The sequence below is a fragment of the Diadema antillarum genome, unplaced genomic scaffold, assembly GCF_040938485.1.
Source record: "Diadema antillarum isolate AM-2024a unplaced genomic scaffold, OU_Dant_1.0 seq00000546_RagTag, whole genome shotgun sequence".
NCBI lineage: Eukaryota > Metazoa > Echinodermata > Echinoidea > Diadematoida > Diadematidae > Diadema > Diadema antillarum.
In genome coordinates, this window is record NW_027271492.1 from 1,528,448 (window position 1) to 1,543,383 (window position 14,936).

The 14,936-nt window shown below is 37.6% G+C and overlaps 1 protein-coding gene across 1 annotated transcript; it reads right to left on the reverse strand.

The window, feature by feature from the left end:
• Nucleotides 1–2,898: 2,898 nt before the first annotated feature.
• On the reverse strand, nucleotides 2,899–10,504 carry LOC139734732 (S-crystallin SL11-like). The gene is made up of 6 exons (XM_071645526.1): nucleotides 10,432–10,504; nucleotides 9,757–9,968; nucleotides 7,545–7,640; nucleotides 6,676–6,794; nucleotides 5,562–5,666; nucleotides 2,899–5,014 (listed from the first exon to the last, which is right to left on the reverse strand). The coding sequence occupies exons 2-6, from the start codon at nucleotides 9,893–9,895 to the stop codon at nucleotides 4,847–4,849; spliced, it is 627 nt and encodes a 208-aa protein (XP_071501627.1). The 5' UTR covers nucleotides 9,896–9,968; nucleotides 10,432–10,504; the 3' UTR covers nucleotides 2,899–4,846.
• Nucleotides 10,505–14,936: the final 4,432 nt, after the last annotated feature.

Consider the following 14,936-nt stretch of genomic DNA (forward strand, 5'->3'; position numbering starts at 1 on the left):
TTTTACATTTCCCGGCAGCGTTTTTACATTTCCCGACAAAACCGAACATTTTTCCCTCTCCCGGCGAGACGTTTTAACATTCCCCGTTGATGCAATTTTTCGAGATTTTTATATTTCCCGGCAATACGTTTTTACATTCTATGGCACGTATCCAGCGTTCTGCCATTTACTAGTACAGTATCTTACTGCCTGATGATATTCATGATGAAGCGGGACGGGTGCCCAAATAGTGCTTACCGTCTGAAACTCACAATTTCTGTCGCTTGGCAGCCATTTTGTTTATGCAAATTAGATGGTCAAGATCCATGAATTTTGCTTGGGAACCGGAGTTTTCCTAACCCTCAAAACCTTAAAGTCTACATATTTAGTGTTTAACTTGCCTCTCAAGAAAAAAATTTTAACGATTACTCTTCCAGTGTTAATATATATTTGTCTGCATATTTCAGTACTAATTTGCATAATTATGAATAAAATATACGGTCTACCACCTGAGAAACGTTTATCCCTTAAATTGGTAATTCTATTCTCTGTACAAAAATTTCAAATCACTTTTTTCCAGCTCGTTTGCAAGAAAAATTATAGAAAATGCGTGTCTGAAACTGATAATGTCTGTGGCTTGGCAGCCATTTTGTTTATGCAAATTAGATGGTCAAGATCGGTGAATTTCGCTTGGGTACCGGATTTTTCCTAACCCTCAAAACCTTAAAGTCTGCATACTTAGTATTTAATTTGCCTCTCAAAAAAAAATGTCAAAATTACTCTTCCAGTGTTAATGTATATATATATATATATATATATATATATTTATCTGCATTTTTCCGTCTTAATTTGCATACTTATGAATAAAATATACTATTTACCACCCGAGAAACGTTTATCCCTTAAATTGATAATTCTATTCTCTGAACAAACATTTCAAATCACTTTTTTTCCAGCTCTTTTGCAAAGAATTTCTTGAAAATGCGTGTCTGAAACTGATCATTTCTGTGGCTTGGCAGCCATTTTGTTTATGCAAATTAGATGGTCAAGATCGGTGAATTTCGCTTGGGAACCGGATTTTTCGGATTCAGCATACTCAAATTAGGTAAAAGAGACCGGTTCAAAACTTTTACTCAAAAATGCCTCTAACACCATTTTAGAGAGCCCTTTTTCAGAAATCCCACTAGACTATAATGTCGAGCCCTTTATTATGCGTGTGTTCAATCAGACGAGTTCACGAGACCTTTATCAACATTTTGTCTGTTTACTTTTGCATTAGCTGTTTACCTAAGGCTCATGGTTCACTTTGTCTGTAACCATAATTACCTCCGCCATGGGAGGAGGTTATGTTTTCGTTACCTTTGGTTTGTTCGTTAGTTAGTTCGTTAGTTACCTCCGCCAAGGGAGGAGGTTATGTTTTCGTCACCGTTGGTTTGTTCGTTAGTTCGTTATTGGCCGAGGTCTGCGCTCTCAGAGTGCTTTTCTAGTTAGTTAGTTAGTTTGTCTGTGTGCAAAATAACTCAAAAAGTAGTGAACGGATTGGGATGAAACTTGCAGGAAAGGTTGAGAATGACACAAGTACCAAACGATTAACTTTTGGCAGTGATCCGAGAATTTTGGGGGAATTTATGAAGGATTTTTGACATTTTGGCAGGTAGGGTCAATGAACTTGGGAGTTCAGGCTGCGCATATTTGAGGTTTGCCTGCGCGCACTGTCTGCTGCTGGGGTGAGGCGCGCCGTGCAGCTGAGGGTTTATGACGTAACAAAGGCTAGCAATGCAGTACGTACGGGTGGAAATTACTGATATCTCTACGGAAGAACAAGATCAGTGGTAATAATATAAAAATGATTTGCATGCTTGGCGGAGGTCTGCGCTCTCAGAGCGCTTCTCTAGTTTGATTAGTGATCTGTAAATAGAACCATACAGCGTACATTCAATGTTTACTTTTCATTTCTCGTTCCCTCTCTTGGCACGTACATGATCAGCAATACAGCTCTTCCGCAGTAATGGACATGCAACCCATCAAGTAATGACGTCACAGATCCAGAATCCCTGATACCAAAGATTTCCAATGTGCGCTTCAGAGCGCTTCTCTAGTTTGATTAGTGATCTGTAAATAGAACCATACAGCGTACATTCAATGTTTACTTTTCATTTCTCGTTCCCTCTCTTGGCACGTACATGATCAGCAATACAGCTCTTCCGCAGTAATGGACATGCAACCCATCAAGTAATGACGTCACAGATCCAGACTGCTTCATATCCCTCCGCCAAGATACCAAAGATTTCCAATGTTTGTAAAGCCCTCGTTGCAGAGGGAGGAGAGAATGTGAAACCGAACTGTGCAGGTAGACCCATTGTCTGGGATAACATTTCAATCCGTACGAAAGTATACATAATGTTAAATCCATGCTTGCAACTCATTCACTGATACAATAAATCATGTATGTACTTCACTGAGGAATCCCTTAAATCTAACACTTTTTATATTCATCGTCGTTTTAATCCCATATATATAAACGTACATACACACACAAATACATTCATACACACAGGCACGCACACACATAATGGAAATAATGCATATACATACGTGTAATATATATATATATATATATATATATATATGAAGAGCTTGCAACCAAAAGGTGCTAACTCCATTGAAAAATGATGGATTTAGCGCCTTTTGGAAGGAAGCTCTTCATATAATGAAGGGTTTGTTTTCAAAAACCGATAAGTCCATTTTTGAAGATTTTGAAGTATGATCTCTTTTATAAAGTACAAAATAATACCTTTTAAATGATATATTGGTCACTACATAAAAAGGTATATTTTTAAAGTTATGGTCAAAAGAAGCAAAAATTTTCTTATTATTCTCTTTATTTTTCTTGACCTTTAATCGCAAATATCTCCATTTGGCAAATATGGACTTATCGGTTTTTGCAAACAAACTCTTCATATATATATATATATATATATATATATATATTCATAACTGTAACTATAAAGTCCTACATGACTATGAGGTAGACCCCTCCTCCCGAGCCCCGTCTTCACCTTACAACGAAAACAAAGTATGTTATCAATGCAATCAAGCTGAGTTATGTGATTTTTATTTCAAATTAATGTTATAATATGACACTACAGCCTGTTGTTTCTTTTCCCTTTCTAAAACTTTGAAAATGTGTAAGTAATTCTTGTCAGGACCCGATTTCAACGAAAATACTCATGTTGCGTACATGCTTGCTTGTAGTCTAATCAAGAAAATCAAGAAAGATCGGATTGTAGTTTTCACTATAGTTTGTCCCTCGGTGCAGAATCGTTTGTAATTAGTCATAAGCGATTAAACTCCACGCCAATACAAAAGAACAATTTGATTTCCTAGTAACGTGAATGAAGACTTTCGAAATAAGCTTGCTAGCACAATTTATCAAGAGAGGTTTACCATGAACTCACAAAGCCTAAATAACTTGGGCAGCGGAAATGGCAAAGGGGCTAAACCGAATTACACGTTTCTTTAGCGAACACGTCAAGTCAGTGTAACCGGATATAATTCATTCAAAAAATTGCTCTTTCTTCTTCTTCTTCTCGATGAGATTGATTTTCGCAATGTTGTCAGACACTCCATGGTGACACTGCTTTGTAATGCAGTCCATCGTTTAACCCTAATCCCACCGGGTTTTTTGAGGGACTTGAAACCACTGGGGGGGGGGGGGGAGAGGGGGCCTTTTTGGCCAACCCCCCCTTCAGATCTCGGTCGTGGATCGCGCGATCCTCGCGAAAATTTGCACTATGGTAGAGGCTAATGTAATCTACAAGACTGTTTAGTTAGATTTTTCAAATTTTAATCTATGTATTTTATATTAATTAGTTAATGCTAATTTCTGCAAAACTTATATTTTTTGGCCTATAAATCTAAGAATAAAGCTCCAAGACTTCTAACTTTTGGTGAACATATTCTTTTCAATATCTTCAAGAATAATATTGAAGCAAAAATTCGGCATCATGATTATTTCTTATGTATTTTATTGTTTATTGAATTTCTTATGTACTTCTGTTTTTCACTTTTTGTTTTTGTTTTTTTCGTCAAAATTTGTCGCAGAAACTTTTTAAAGCATAATCAGGCTAAAATAAATCATTATCAGCCATATATTTTTATATGAATTAATTGCAAAAACACGATTTACATTGGATTTGTACACAAAATCATGTTTTTGAGCAATTTTGGGGTCGACGAACTTTTTTCAAAGGGGTGTGACTTCAAAACGGTATGCCCGGGAGCAACAAATTTGGTCTCAAAAGTTGCGCGATACTTGAAAGAAAAAAGTCATAAAATGTCGCGGCGAGAGCATCACGCGTTGCGGAATAATCACGCGAAACGTCGAGGGGGGGGGGTGCCCCCCCCCCGCCCTCCCGTGGGAATAGGGTTAAATAGTTTTACATTCTTATAGTTGGATAAAAAAGTTAACTTTTTTACACAGCTGTACTCAACAAATTCCTGTTAGAACGTGAACTATCGCACACAACGTTTGTCTTGCTTGTGCCTTTGCTGCCCCATTATCTGGAATGTTCCATGCCCATCAATCATAAATGCTCCAACTCTAGAACGTTCTGCACATCGGCTTAAATTGCGCTACAATAATCCAAATCAGCCACTTTAACTGCTATCTTTTCTGGCTTTGAATCTAAACGCACATGTCGACACAGGTCAGCGTATTACGCGAATTTAAAATCTAAGTATTCTTTTCATCATTGTCCGGCTATCTATGTAACCATGAATGTGAAAACTCGATTCAGATTTATCTCTGGATTCTGTTGCGATGCAGGGCAAGTCTTCACATCCCTCAGGTGCGTGAAGGAGAGTCTTAGTACTGACATTTCGGTCGTTTGTCCAGATAGGCCTTAACGCTGGGAATTTCTGAGACGCGCTGTTTCAGCTCCACGAGTTTGGGATATTTAGAGAAGAGGTCTTCGCCAAGATGGTCCACACCAACGTCGACGAGGTTGAAGACGGTCACATCAGCGAAGGATGCCTGCAGATAAGAGGACAAAGTAAAATCGAAAATGAGAAAGGGAAATCAGCTGAATCTGTTGACAGATAAATTTCTTATCGAGCGCGGAACCCAGCTTTACAAGGTCAGTATTGATTCGTTATCATTATAATTTTTCAGTACGGTTTTAAATGGTAGTGATAATCAAAATGGAAATAATAATGCCAAAAGTGGGCATTCTTGCCTCTAAGTTACAGTAACGCAACTTACTATCGTTTTCAATTTTAGTCATTGGATAAGACATGCGATACACAAAACCATTCCTCGAACGTTACTTTGTAAAAGTAATTCAAATCTTCTTTTTTTTTTTTTTTAATCAGGGATGTTCTCTTCTTTGCCGCAACACACTCTTTTAAAAACATGTATTGCTGCTTGGTTGTATTAATGCCAAAGAGATCTTACCATGTATGGTTGTCAGTCTATAATTGCAGTGCAAAATGCTCATTTTACACCACTTTATACGTCTTTCATTACAACCAAGTTTTACTCAGACGATGATATAAGATCACTTGACACACGAATTATTTACCTTGTCTCCAACGAAGTAGGCGGAAGAACTCTGGCCCAACAACTTCTCCAGGAACGCGAGGAGCCGTGGAGCGGACTCTTCCATGAATTTCTTCTTCGCTTCAGCCTGGGGATGATGGAGAGGAGAAAACGAGACGTTCTACATCATTTCAAGGTATTCAGCACTTTCTAGGGTTATGTAAACCATTTTGCTTAATATCTCCTAGTCTTACCCGATTCTTTTCTGCGTTACGCTTGATGAAAGTTGAGACAATTCGCACAATTCTTGTAAAAAAAAAGCTTTGAATGTTTGTATTAATATACCGTGTTGCAATTTCCTAATCGAACGTTATGATAATTTGCTGTGTTACAACAGTATCAAGAAATCGAGAAGAATTGAAGAGTTGAAGGGAGCGAATAGTTTTGGTAGAGACCTAACTTCAGGTTTCTAATATCTTTTGGTGAGATAATGAGAAACCTTTCACGAAATATGAAAGAGCATGTAATTCCGAGAGGGATTCAACGTTTATTTGATGAAAATCGGTTTTAAAATGCCTGAGATATTAAAAAAAAAAGAGCATTCCTAATAAAAAGCGGGACCCACCTTTTGTTAGGATCGCTTTGTTTTTCTTTGTTTTTGGATGTCTCAGCAATTCCAGTACCGATTTTCATCTAATAAACCTTGAATTCCTCTTAAAATGGTATGCTCTGTAATATTTTATAAGTGGTTTCTTGATATCTCACAAAAAGTTAAAAGCCCATTTCTCATCTCCACAAATACTATACAATCCCTTTAATGGAGAATACAATTTGCCTTTGCATAACTATACATACGGAACAACTCGAAGAAACGCAGTTTTCAAGAACAAAATAAAACACAACACCCAAATCGCAACTGATTGACAAATTGCCCTACATCGACGTAAATAAGCACTGAATTGATCAGTTTTTTTAGTAGTAGCCATGATAAAAAAATCATGGGCGTACATACTCGAACAGGATTCGAACCTACGACCTCCGGAGATCAGAAGGTTGTAGGTTAGAATCCTACTCGAGTATGTATATTTCATATATGAAAATTAAGTGTGTGAATTTCTTGACATTTAGTGTATAACCTTGACAGATTATAGTGATACCTTTTTGGCTGGATCACTCTCGTAATAGATGAACTTTGACATTCCTTCCGTGAAGTCGTCGTAGGTCTCGACCACGAGGTCCATGAAAGTTGCCTCCTTGTTGTTGCTGCCATAGAAACCTACAACATGATCAATCATAAAACAACGTCGTTCACGTCGGGCTTCAAAGTGACACTAGCAGGGTCGTGGTTTCGTCGAAAGACATTCATGACCCTCTGTGCACAGTCAGGTGCATTATTGAAACATGGATGGACTCCAGCCATCGAAGAGTCCAGTCAATTTTAATACAACTCAAGTGACTTTGCATTCTTTAAATCTACATGTATTGCGTTAGATGCCTTCATATTTTGATAAATCGCTTCATCTGTATCGAATACAGTAGAATGAAATAGCCGCCAACATTCTGGAACGTGTGTGTGTGGGGGGGGGGGGGGGGGGACGTAAATCTGTAAATAGTGAACCTTTGAAGGAGTGAAGGGACCGAGGTTCCAGACAATGAAACCAAAGGGAGATTCGCACAAGTGACACAGACAAACAGGTAATACAGACTGACAAGGAAACAGAAACAGACACGAATTAAACGGGGTCATCCCACAAGACCGACACCCATGAGTGATACATCCCACGAGTCCTACAGCCCATGAGTTCGACACTAGGCAAATAAAGCCCATGAGACCGACACTAGGTAAAAACAGCCCACGAGTTAGACAGATACAACACTGGGTTTAATGTGTCGGTCTCGTGGACCTTGTTGTGTCGAACTCATGGGTTGTATGACTCGTGGGCTGTATGATTCGTGGGCTGTATGACTCGTGGGTGTCGGTCTCGTGACGTGCACTCGAATTAAACACCTCAGAGGTTTATCTCACCAAATTCTCGGGCGAGGTAGCGCTGAATAGCCCGGCTCTGCGGCAGGATTGGTCGGCCCTCAATTTCCAGAATGGGCAACTGGCCTAGCGGGGCTTCTGTCGGCGTTTAGATTGAGAGACAAAAACTGATGATCGTATTAATCAACCTTGATGATTTTTGCCCAATCTCTAAAAAAAAGGACATCTCAACGCTCACAGGAGGACTACCTAACCAAGAAATATATACCAATAATTAGTATATAAATATTCATATAACAGTATAACATATACAGATCTATTAAGAACAATAATCCTATCAAGTAATGCATTTCTGCTTGACAAATCTACACGTAAAACGTAGAAAAAGAATTTTATGTAGAAGCATGTAAATTGAACAGATTAATGTCAGGTCTAGAGAGGAATATTTATGGAATTAAAAAAAATGGTGAAACTGTCTCTACTTTTTTATTCTAAATCTAAAGTGAACATCACGTGAAAATATTATATTCATAGATACATTTTATTTTGATTTTCATGTAATAAGCCAGTTCGGGGTTCCACTTTGAACATTGTATGTAAAAAAAAAAAAGTCATCTATACCAGCAGAGCGTGTTGGCTTTTAACTTTCACTGATTACTACATATATATATATATACTACTCAAAAAAAGTTAAGGACCACTTTTTAAAACGTACACATTTGTACACATTTGTACCACTTCACAATGGGCCCACTTTTCAGGATATGCAATAATGCGAGAGACATCATGCAACAACTGAAACCACCCATGTGTGAAATTGTTACAGGGTGTTTGAGGAGATTCAAGACAGCCATATTCGGGTATTTCTAGAAATACAACACCCGGTTTGAAAATTGTATACACACATTAAAAAGTGGTCCTTAACTTTTTTTGAGTAGTGTATATATATATATATATATATATATATATATATATGCATCTCAAGTAATCCTTATAGGTGGTGCTTGGCAGCACATCCACCTGACAGCAAAAGCGGTATTTGACAATATCAATAAAAAGAAAATTGTTAATGAAATGGCTGCTTTCCAAAGTGCTAATTGATGGATCATTCTGGTCACCTGGTAAACGCAAATTCATTCTTTGTTTGTACATGACTGATGAATTCCATAAATTGCCTTCTGTAACTTGAAAACTTTAGAGGAATGCTTAATAAACTGAGAAAGAAGAAAGGTCATTTTTACCCATGTACACATGGGCTAACCTTGAACTGGCATATTATGCGTATGTCATACCAGCATGTTTGGAAATTATCGTGTTCGTTTGTCAATCTCGTAAACAAAATCATTGATATACGACGTCAAAAATGCGAAGAAAGATGAAATATAATCAGTTGATAATGGGGGAAATATCAAGATGCGGGTAGGGAATCAAGACAACACAGTAACACAAAAAGTAAGAACATTCACTTGATAACTCAGCATTAGGAGAAGCATTACAAATCCTGTTGCAGAAGGAGCATGCCATTCCTATATGGTTTCTGTTTTGGCCCCCTTTTTCGGTGGGTTGGGAGAGTTTATTTTGTGGGTTTACCCACGAATACCATGTAAGTTCTGATGGTTTAGCTGCGCGGGTCCAAAGCTTGGTTGGATCCTTTAATAGTTTTACAGATCGATGTAGAGGTTATTTCACAGTGGGTTATGTTTTCCTTTTTTGCAGCTAATGAAAAGAGATTCGCTTAATATTATTGTTGCTCTCCCCCCCCCCAAAAAAAAAAAATACTGATGGGATACAATATTTATGAAAACCAATGGCACCGACGAAGTAAATACATGTACCCTAGAGCAGAGTGTATCCAGCAACAATATTAATTTTTAGCATTATGATTTGTTTGAAATAGCTGCTGAGGAAGACATGAATGTTTTTTTTTTTCCGAACCGCGGACCTCCGATTGATAGTCCGTTGTCTTATCCACTGCGCCACAATAGAAAGAGCAGAGTATCTCATTGAACGTTTTCTTTACGCTTTCACAGGATATTACATAACCACAAACATTCACGTCGGGTTCATAATCTAATAAAGCTAAAACTAGATGGATTTATGAAGGATTTTGAATAACACGGTGGTCATGAACATATTCTTGATGGAGATTTCGTTAAATTAATGTTATGTTATGTATTTTATGTTGTTCTACAACCCCATCCCAGTCCTCAATATGAAATATCAACTGCTCATCGTCTGATCATGGGACACGTACTCTTTTTCTCTTCCGAGGTGGCAAACGTGGTATAGTCGACGCGCACGTCGTCGAACTCGACGCCTTTTAGGGCGAACAAGAGCCGGGCGATTTCCACTCGACCTCGCGCGTCAAAATAAGTCAACTTGTAGGACGGCATCTTTCTCGCGTTTCTTGTCTTTTGATTTTTTTCAAGAAATGGTAGGCGGAAGTGTTGCACAGACGATGAAACCCTGTATTAACGAAAAGAAAGAGGAAAAGGAGGGAATGGAGAAAATGATAGATTTATGATAAATTGATAACATTCAGTGATATATGCGAGGAGGTGCAGACATAAATCGCCATTTTGCTACAAATTATGCACCATCTACATGTGCATAATACAACATGTAGTTCAGTGGAGCTTTGGCAGGCCCATCTCTACTGCACGTAGCAAAAGGTCCACCCTAAATGATTAAATTTCCTGCGAGTATGGTTGGATGCAGTTGGATGCGAGCATGTTTCATGACTGGCGTGTAGTCTTTTTGTTACTAGTATTACTTTTCCCTTTATCATATCCCTACAAACGATGATTAACACCCTCCATGTAACACACTTAGTATAGAAAAGAATGAGCAAAGATCAATCCTTAGTAACCTAGAACATAGCAAAGTTTTTTTTTTTTTCCACAAAAACAAAAGCAGCACCGCCACTTACCAGAATGGACGAACACCGCAGGGAGCGCAAAGACTGTGAAACCAGTCGTCCGTCAGCTATAGTCAACGCCCTACCAGTACTAGCACAGCCTGCTCACATGGATCATGAAGGCACGGATCTTTTATGTGAGTGCAATACGACCTTGGACAAACTGTTCGGTGCACCGCAAAGCATGACACAGTCTGTTTTTTTTCCCACTCCGCTCTCCATATCTCATTATTCATACACATTCATTACGATCTATACGCAGCAAAAGGTGCACCAGACGATGCGCTGCAGGACCTGGAAGAAAAATAGTGTGTGACGCCGCGCGAACAAAGCATGGAAGGTCGGAAGCAGGTGGTGGACGTGCAAAGGTCTCTTCGATCATTGTCAATTGAGAAAAAAAAAATATAGGAACGTCCATGCGAAAATTAACAAAGGAATCTGCTTTGTGTTAATTCTGTGTCTTCTGACAATATTAATACCCAGGTAAATACGTTTCTTTCACACTGATTCCTAACATTTTTGAATCGACAAAGTAGTCGCTGGAGCCTTGCTTGAGTACTAAAGGACAAACTTTATTTTATTTCATCATTTTTGTTTGACAAAGGATATGACTTCAAGGTATGCAAAACGTATCAATAATGCTGATAGGAAGGGGATGGGAAAGGATGTGTCTCGGATATCTGAATATTGCAATGTTGTGATAACGCATTTAAATCATTTCTTATTCATATTTCCCGTATGTAACCTTGACAGATCTTCCTCTCCTAGCACCAACTTATACATAGTTATAGCCCTTTTTACACTTGTGTTTCTTAACCCCCTACTTTCTCTGACCCAGGACTATTGTTAATCCCGTACCAATTTTTTCAGCTTTTTACACTCGTCAATTAATCCCGTACTAAGCTCTTGTCCCGGGCTAAAGAGAAAACTGACCTTTTTACACTCGTATTTCTTAGTCCCATACTTTCCAAACCACATGAATATTCATAATTACGCTGTGCACTGTACACGTATACGCACGCACCGGAAGCACTTGATTACCTCGTTTCTGATTGGTCAGTGGGGTTCGGGCTTCGTCTCCGTCGCTTAACCCCGGACTATTTCTTCGTTCTGTTAACACTCGCTTGCTTGGCACCGCAATTGCTGTGCTAACCCTGCTTTTTGTGCAGAGCCAGATAGTACGGGATTAAGGGTGGGGCTAGCCCACTTTGGCAAAAACAAAACAGAAAGTGGGCTAAGGAAAGTCCGGTACCAAAGGTGGGACTAAGGCTCCTCCTTAGCCCCATCGTTGGTACGGGACTAAGCAAAAATTTGCAAGTGTAAAAATCGCTATAGAGTGCATTCCGATGCATTCAGGATAATTCAACTTCCTTGGAATGTAACAGGTAAGGCAACTGCTAAAGAAAATGTCAGGATGAAGCATGCATACATGTTATTATGAATGCATTATTTTGTGGTTAAAAAATCGTTTATGTCGACCCCATCATCCATAATCAGTTACAAAGAAAACATTCCTTTATTACGTGTTATGTGCTTGATATTTTAAACGTGGTTTCAAAGCTATTTAAAAAAGAAATCATCGGTATAAACACTTCAGGTACTGTTTTAATAGGACTGCTGTTGTGTCAAATGTCTAATAGTGTCTGTGCCATAATGTGCTATGTTATATAGTTTATATCTTTGCATTCTAAAATCATATAGTAAGTACTGTTTATAGTATCAGCATCATTATGTCAGTGAGCAAATGTACAATGGTACACAGAGAAGGATTTGATATGAATATATTTTATCGGTGTAACAAATTGGTGCTGTCGTTGATTTGTTCCCAGTGTTCCACGTCTTACATCGGGCTTGGCTTTTAGTGGAACACTGAAAAACAAATTGACAACATATACCGCTTTGAATCATGTTCTTTTTCTTTTTTGATAATCGAAATAAACAATTGAATTGAATTGAATTGAATTGAATAATTATTTTATACATTATAAAAAAATAATATGATACCCATTAATTTATTGAATTCATTATACCATCATCACATTCATGATCTATACACAAATGTCTGAACATTATGTAATCGTACATTATACGATACTGGTGCGTCGATTCAAAAATTTACCCCTTAAAATTAAAACAGTTTCTCCCTCTTTGTTTGATATCATTATCCTCTGCCTGCTGTGATTAAAGTCATGGATAGAAAATTGATAAACCCTTCTGATCAGATGATCATCTCCTTGTCGTATCTGATTTCTTGTCAATCTTAAAGGAATGATGCAGCTTCGGTTGAGAATGGGTTTGAGGTTTCCAACCTTTCTTAATGATGATTTTTTTTTTTTGGTTAGATAATGAAAAACTTTATGAAATATGAGAGAGCATTAATTTTAAGGCGAATTCAAATTTCATTTGATAAAAATGGGTTTTTGAATGGCTGGGATATCCAAAACAAAGCAATCCAAATATAAGGTGGGACTCATCTTTTATTAGAATCGTTTTGATTTAATTTGTTTTTGGATATCTCAGCCATTTTAAAACCAATTTTCATCAAATAAACTTTGAAATCCTACTAGAATTGAAGGCTTCTTAACACTTCATTCAGCGGTTTTGAAATATCTCACAAAAAGCTAAAAGCCCTATTTTCACCTCACCCAATACCATATCATCCCTTTAACCCTGTGTTCTGTGACAGAATAAATCCTTATTCCCCATCACTAACATTTTGTCTTTTGGAACATTTATTGTTTGCACAAGCTTCTGGTTTAATTTTGTCTCTGTAGCTATATGTTCTAGTCGCAACGTTTATCTAACCTGTGCCTTTGCTTTAACATTAGCGGGAATAGCCCTTGCCTATCAATTATAGATGCTCCAACTCTAGAACGTTCTGCACATCGGCTTAAATTGCGTTACAATAATCCAAATCAGCCACTTTTACTGTTATCTTTTCTCGCTCTGACTCTAAATACACATGTAGACACAAGTCAGTGTATTACGCGAATTTAAAATCTAAGTATCCTTTTCATCATTGTCCGGCTATCTATGTGACCATGATGTGAAAATTCGACATGGATTTATCTCTGCATACATTCTGCTGCAATGCAGGGCAAGCCATCACAACCCTCAGGTGCGTAAAGGAGAGTGTTCCTCATAGTACAGACATGTGGGTCATTTGTCCAGGTAGGCCCTGACGGTGGGAATTTTTGAGACGCGCTGTTTTCCATTTTCTTGAAAACCCCATAACGGATATTCAATTCAGTTCAATTCAATTCAGTTCACTGATAATCATAAAAAGAGAATATGTATCCAAAATACAGTGTAAAATGTGTTGGGGTGTTCACAGAGAGGCTTGATGCAAATGTGATCCTCTTTGTAGAATTAAATACACATGAAATTATACAAATTAATACAGATTCAGAAACGAATTCAGGCAATCAAAGATATCGAAAAGAAAATCGAATGTGATTATTTTTTTTACGTTGAAAATGGCTATGAATCAATTTTATATTTCGCTCTTAAACAATAAGAATGTAAAACACTATGGGGATAGTCGTATACACAATATTAGGCAGAGTTCGACATTATTTTTTCTTCGTCACTACATTGTATTGATATTGTGTTATTATATGTATGTAAATGCTTTGCACTGTCGGAAACCGTATAAAATGAAATTAATGCATGAATTAACTTTTTTTTTCTATGCTTGCAGTTCGGGGCACTAAAATCTTTAAATCTGAAATTTGGGGGGTCCGAAAAAAACAAATGTTGTGACCTAAAATAATCTGAAACATAGCAATCCATTTGAATCTTAGTTGCCTAATCGGGCTACCAAACGATAAAGTTGGGGGCCCGACACCAATTTTCAGTGACCCCGCGCGGACCACCGATAATGTCGAGCCCTTTATTATGTATGTATTCAATCAGACGAGTTCACGAGACCTTTATTAACATTTTGTCTGTTTACTTTTGCATTAACTGTTTACCTAAGGCTCATGGTTCACTTTGTCTGTTACCATAATTTGATTAGTGATCTGTAAATAGAACCATACAGCGTACATTCAATGTTTACTTTTCATTTCTCGTTCCCTCTCTTGACACGTACATGATCAGCAATACAGCTCTTCCGCAGTAATGGACATGTAACCCATCAAGTAATGACGTCACAGATCCAGACTGCTTCATATCCCTCCGCCAAGATACCAAAGGTTTCCAATGTTTGTAAAGCCCTCGTTGCAGAGGGAGGAGGGAAAGTGAAACCGAACTATATGCAGGTATAGACCCATTGTCTAGGATATCATTCAATCCGTACGAAAGTATACATAATGTTAAATTCATGCTTGCAACTCATTCACTGATACATGTACTTCCCTGAGGAATCCCTTAAATCTAACACTTTCATTTCAATTGTCTTTATGATCCCATATATATATATATATATATATGTATATATATATACATATATATATATACATTGTATATATATATATACATATATATGTATATACATACATATATATGTATATTGT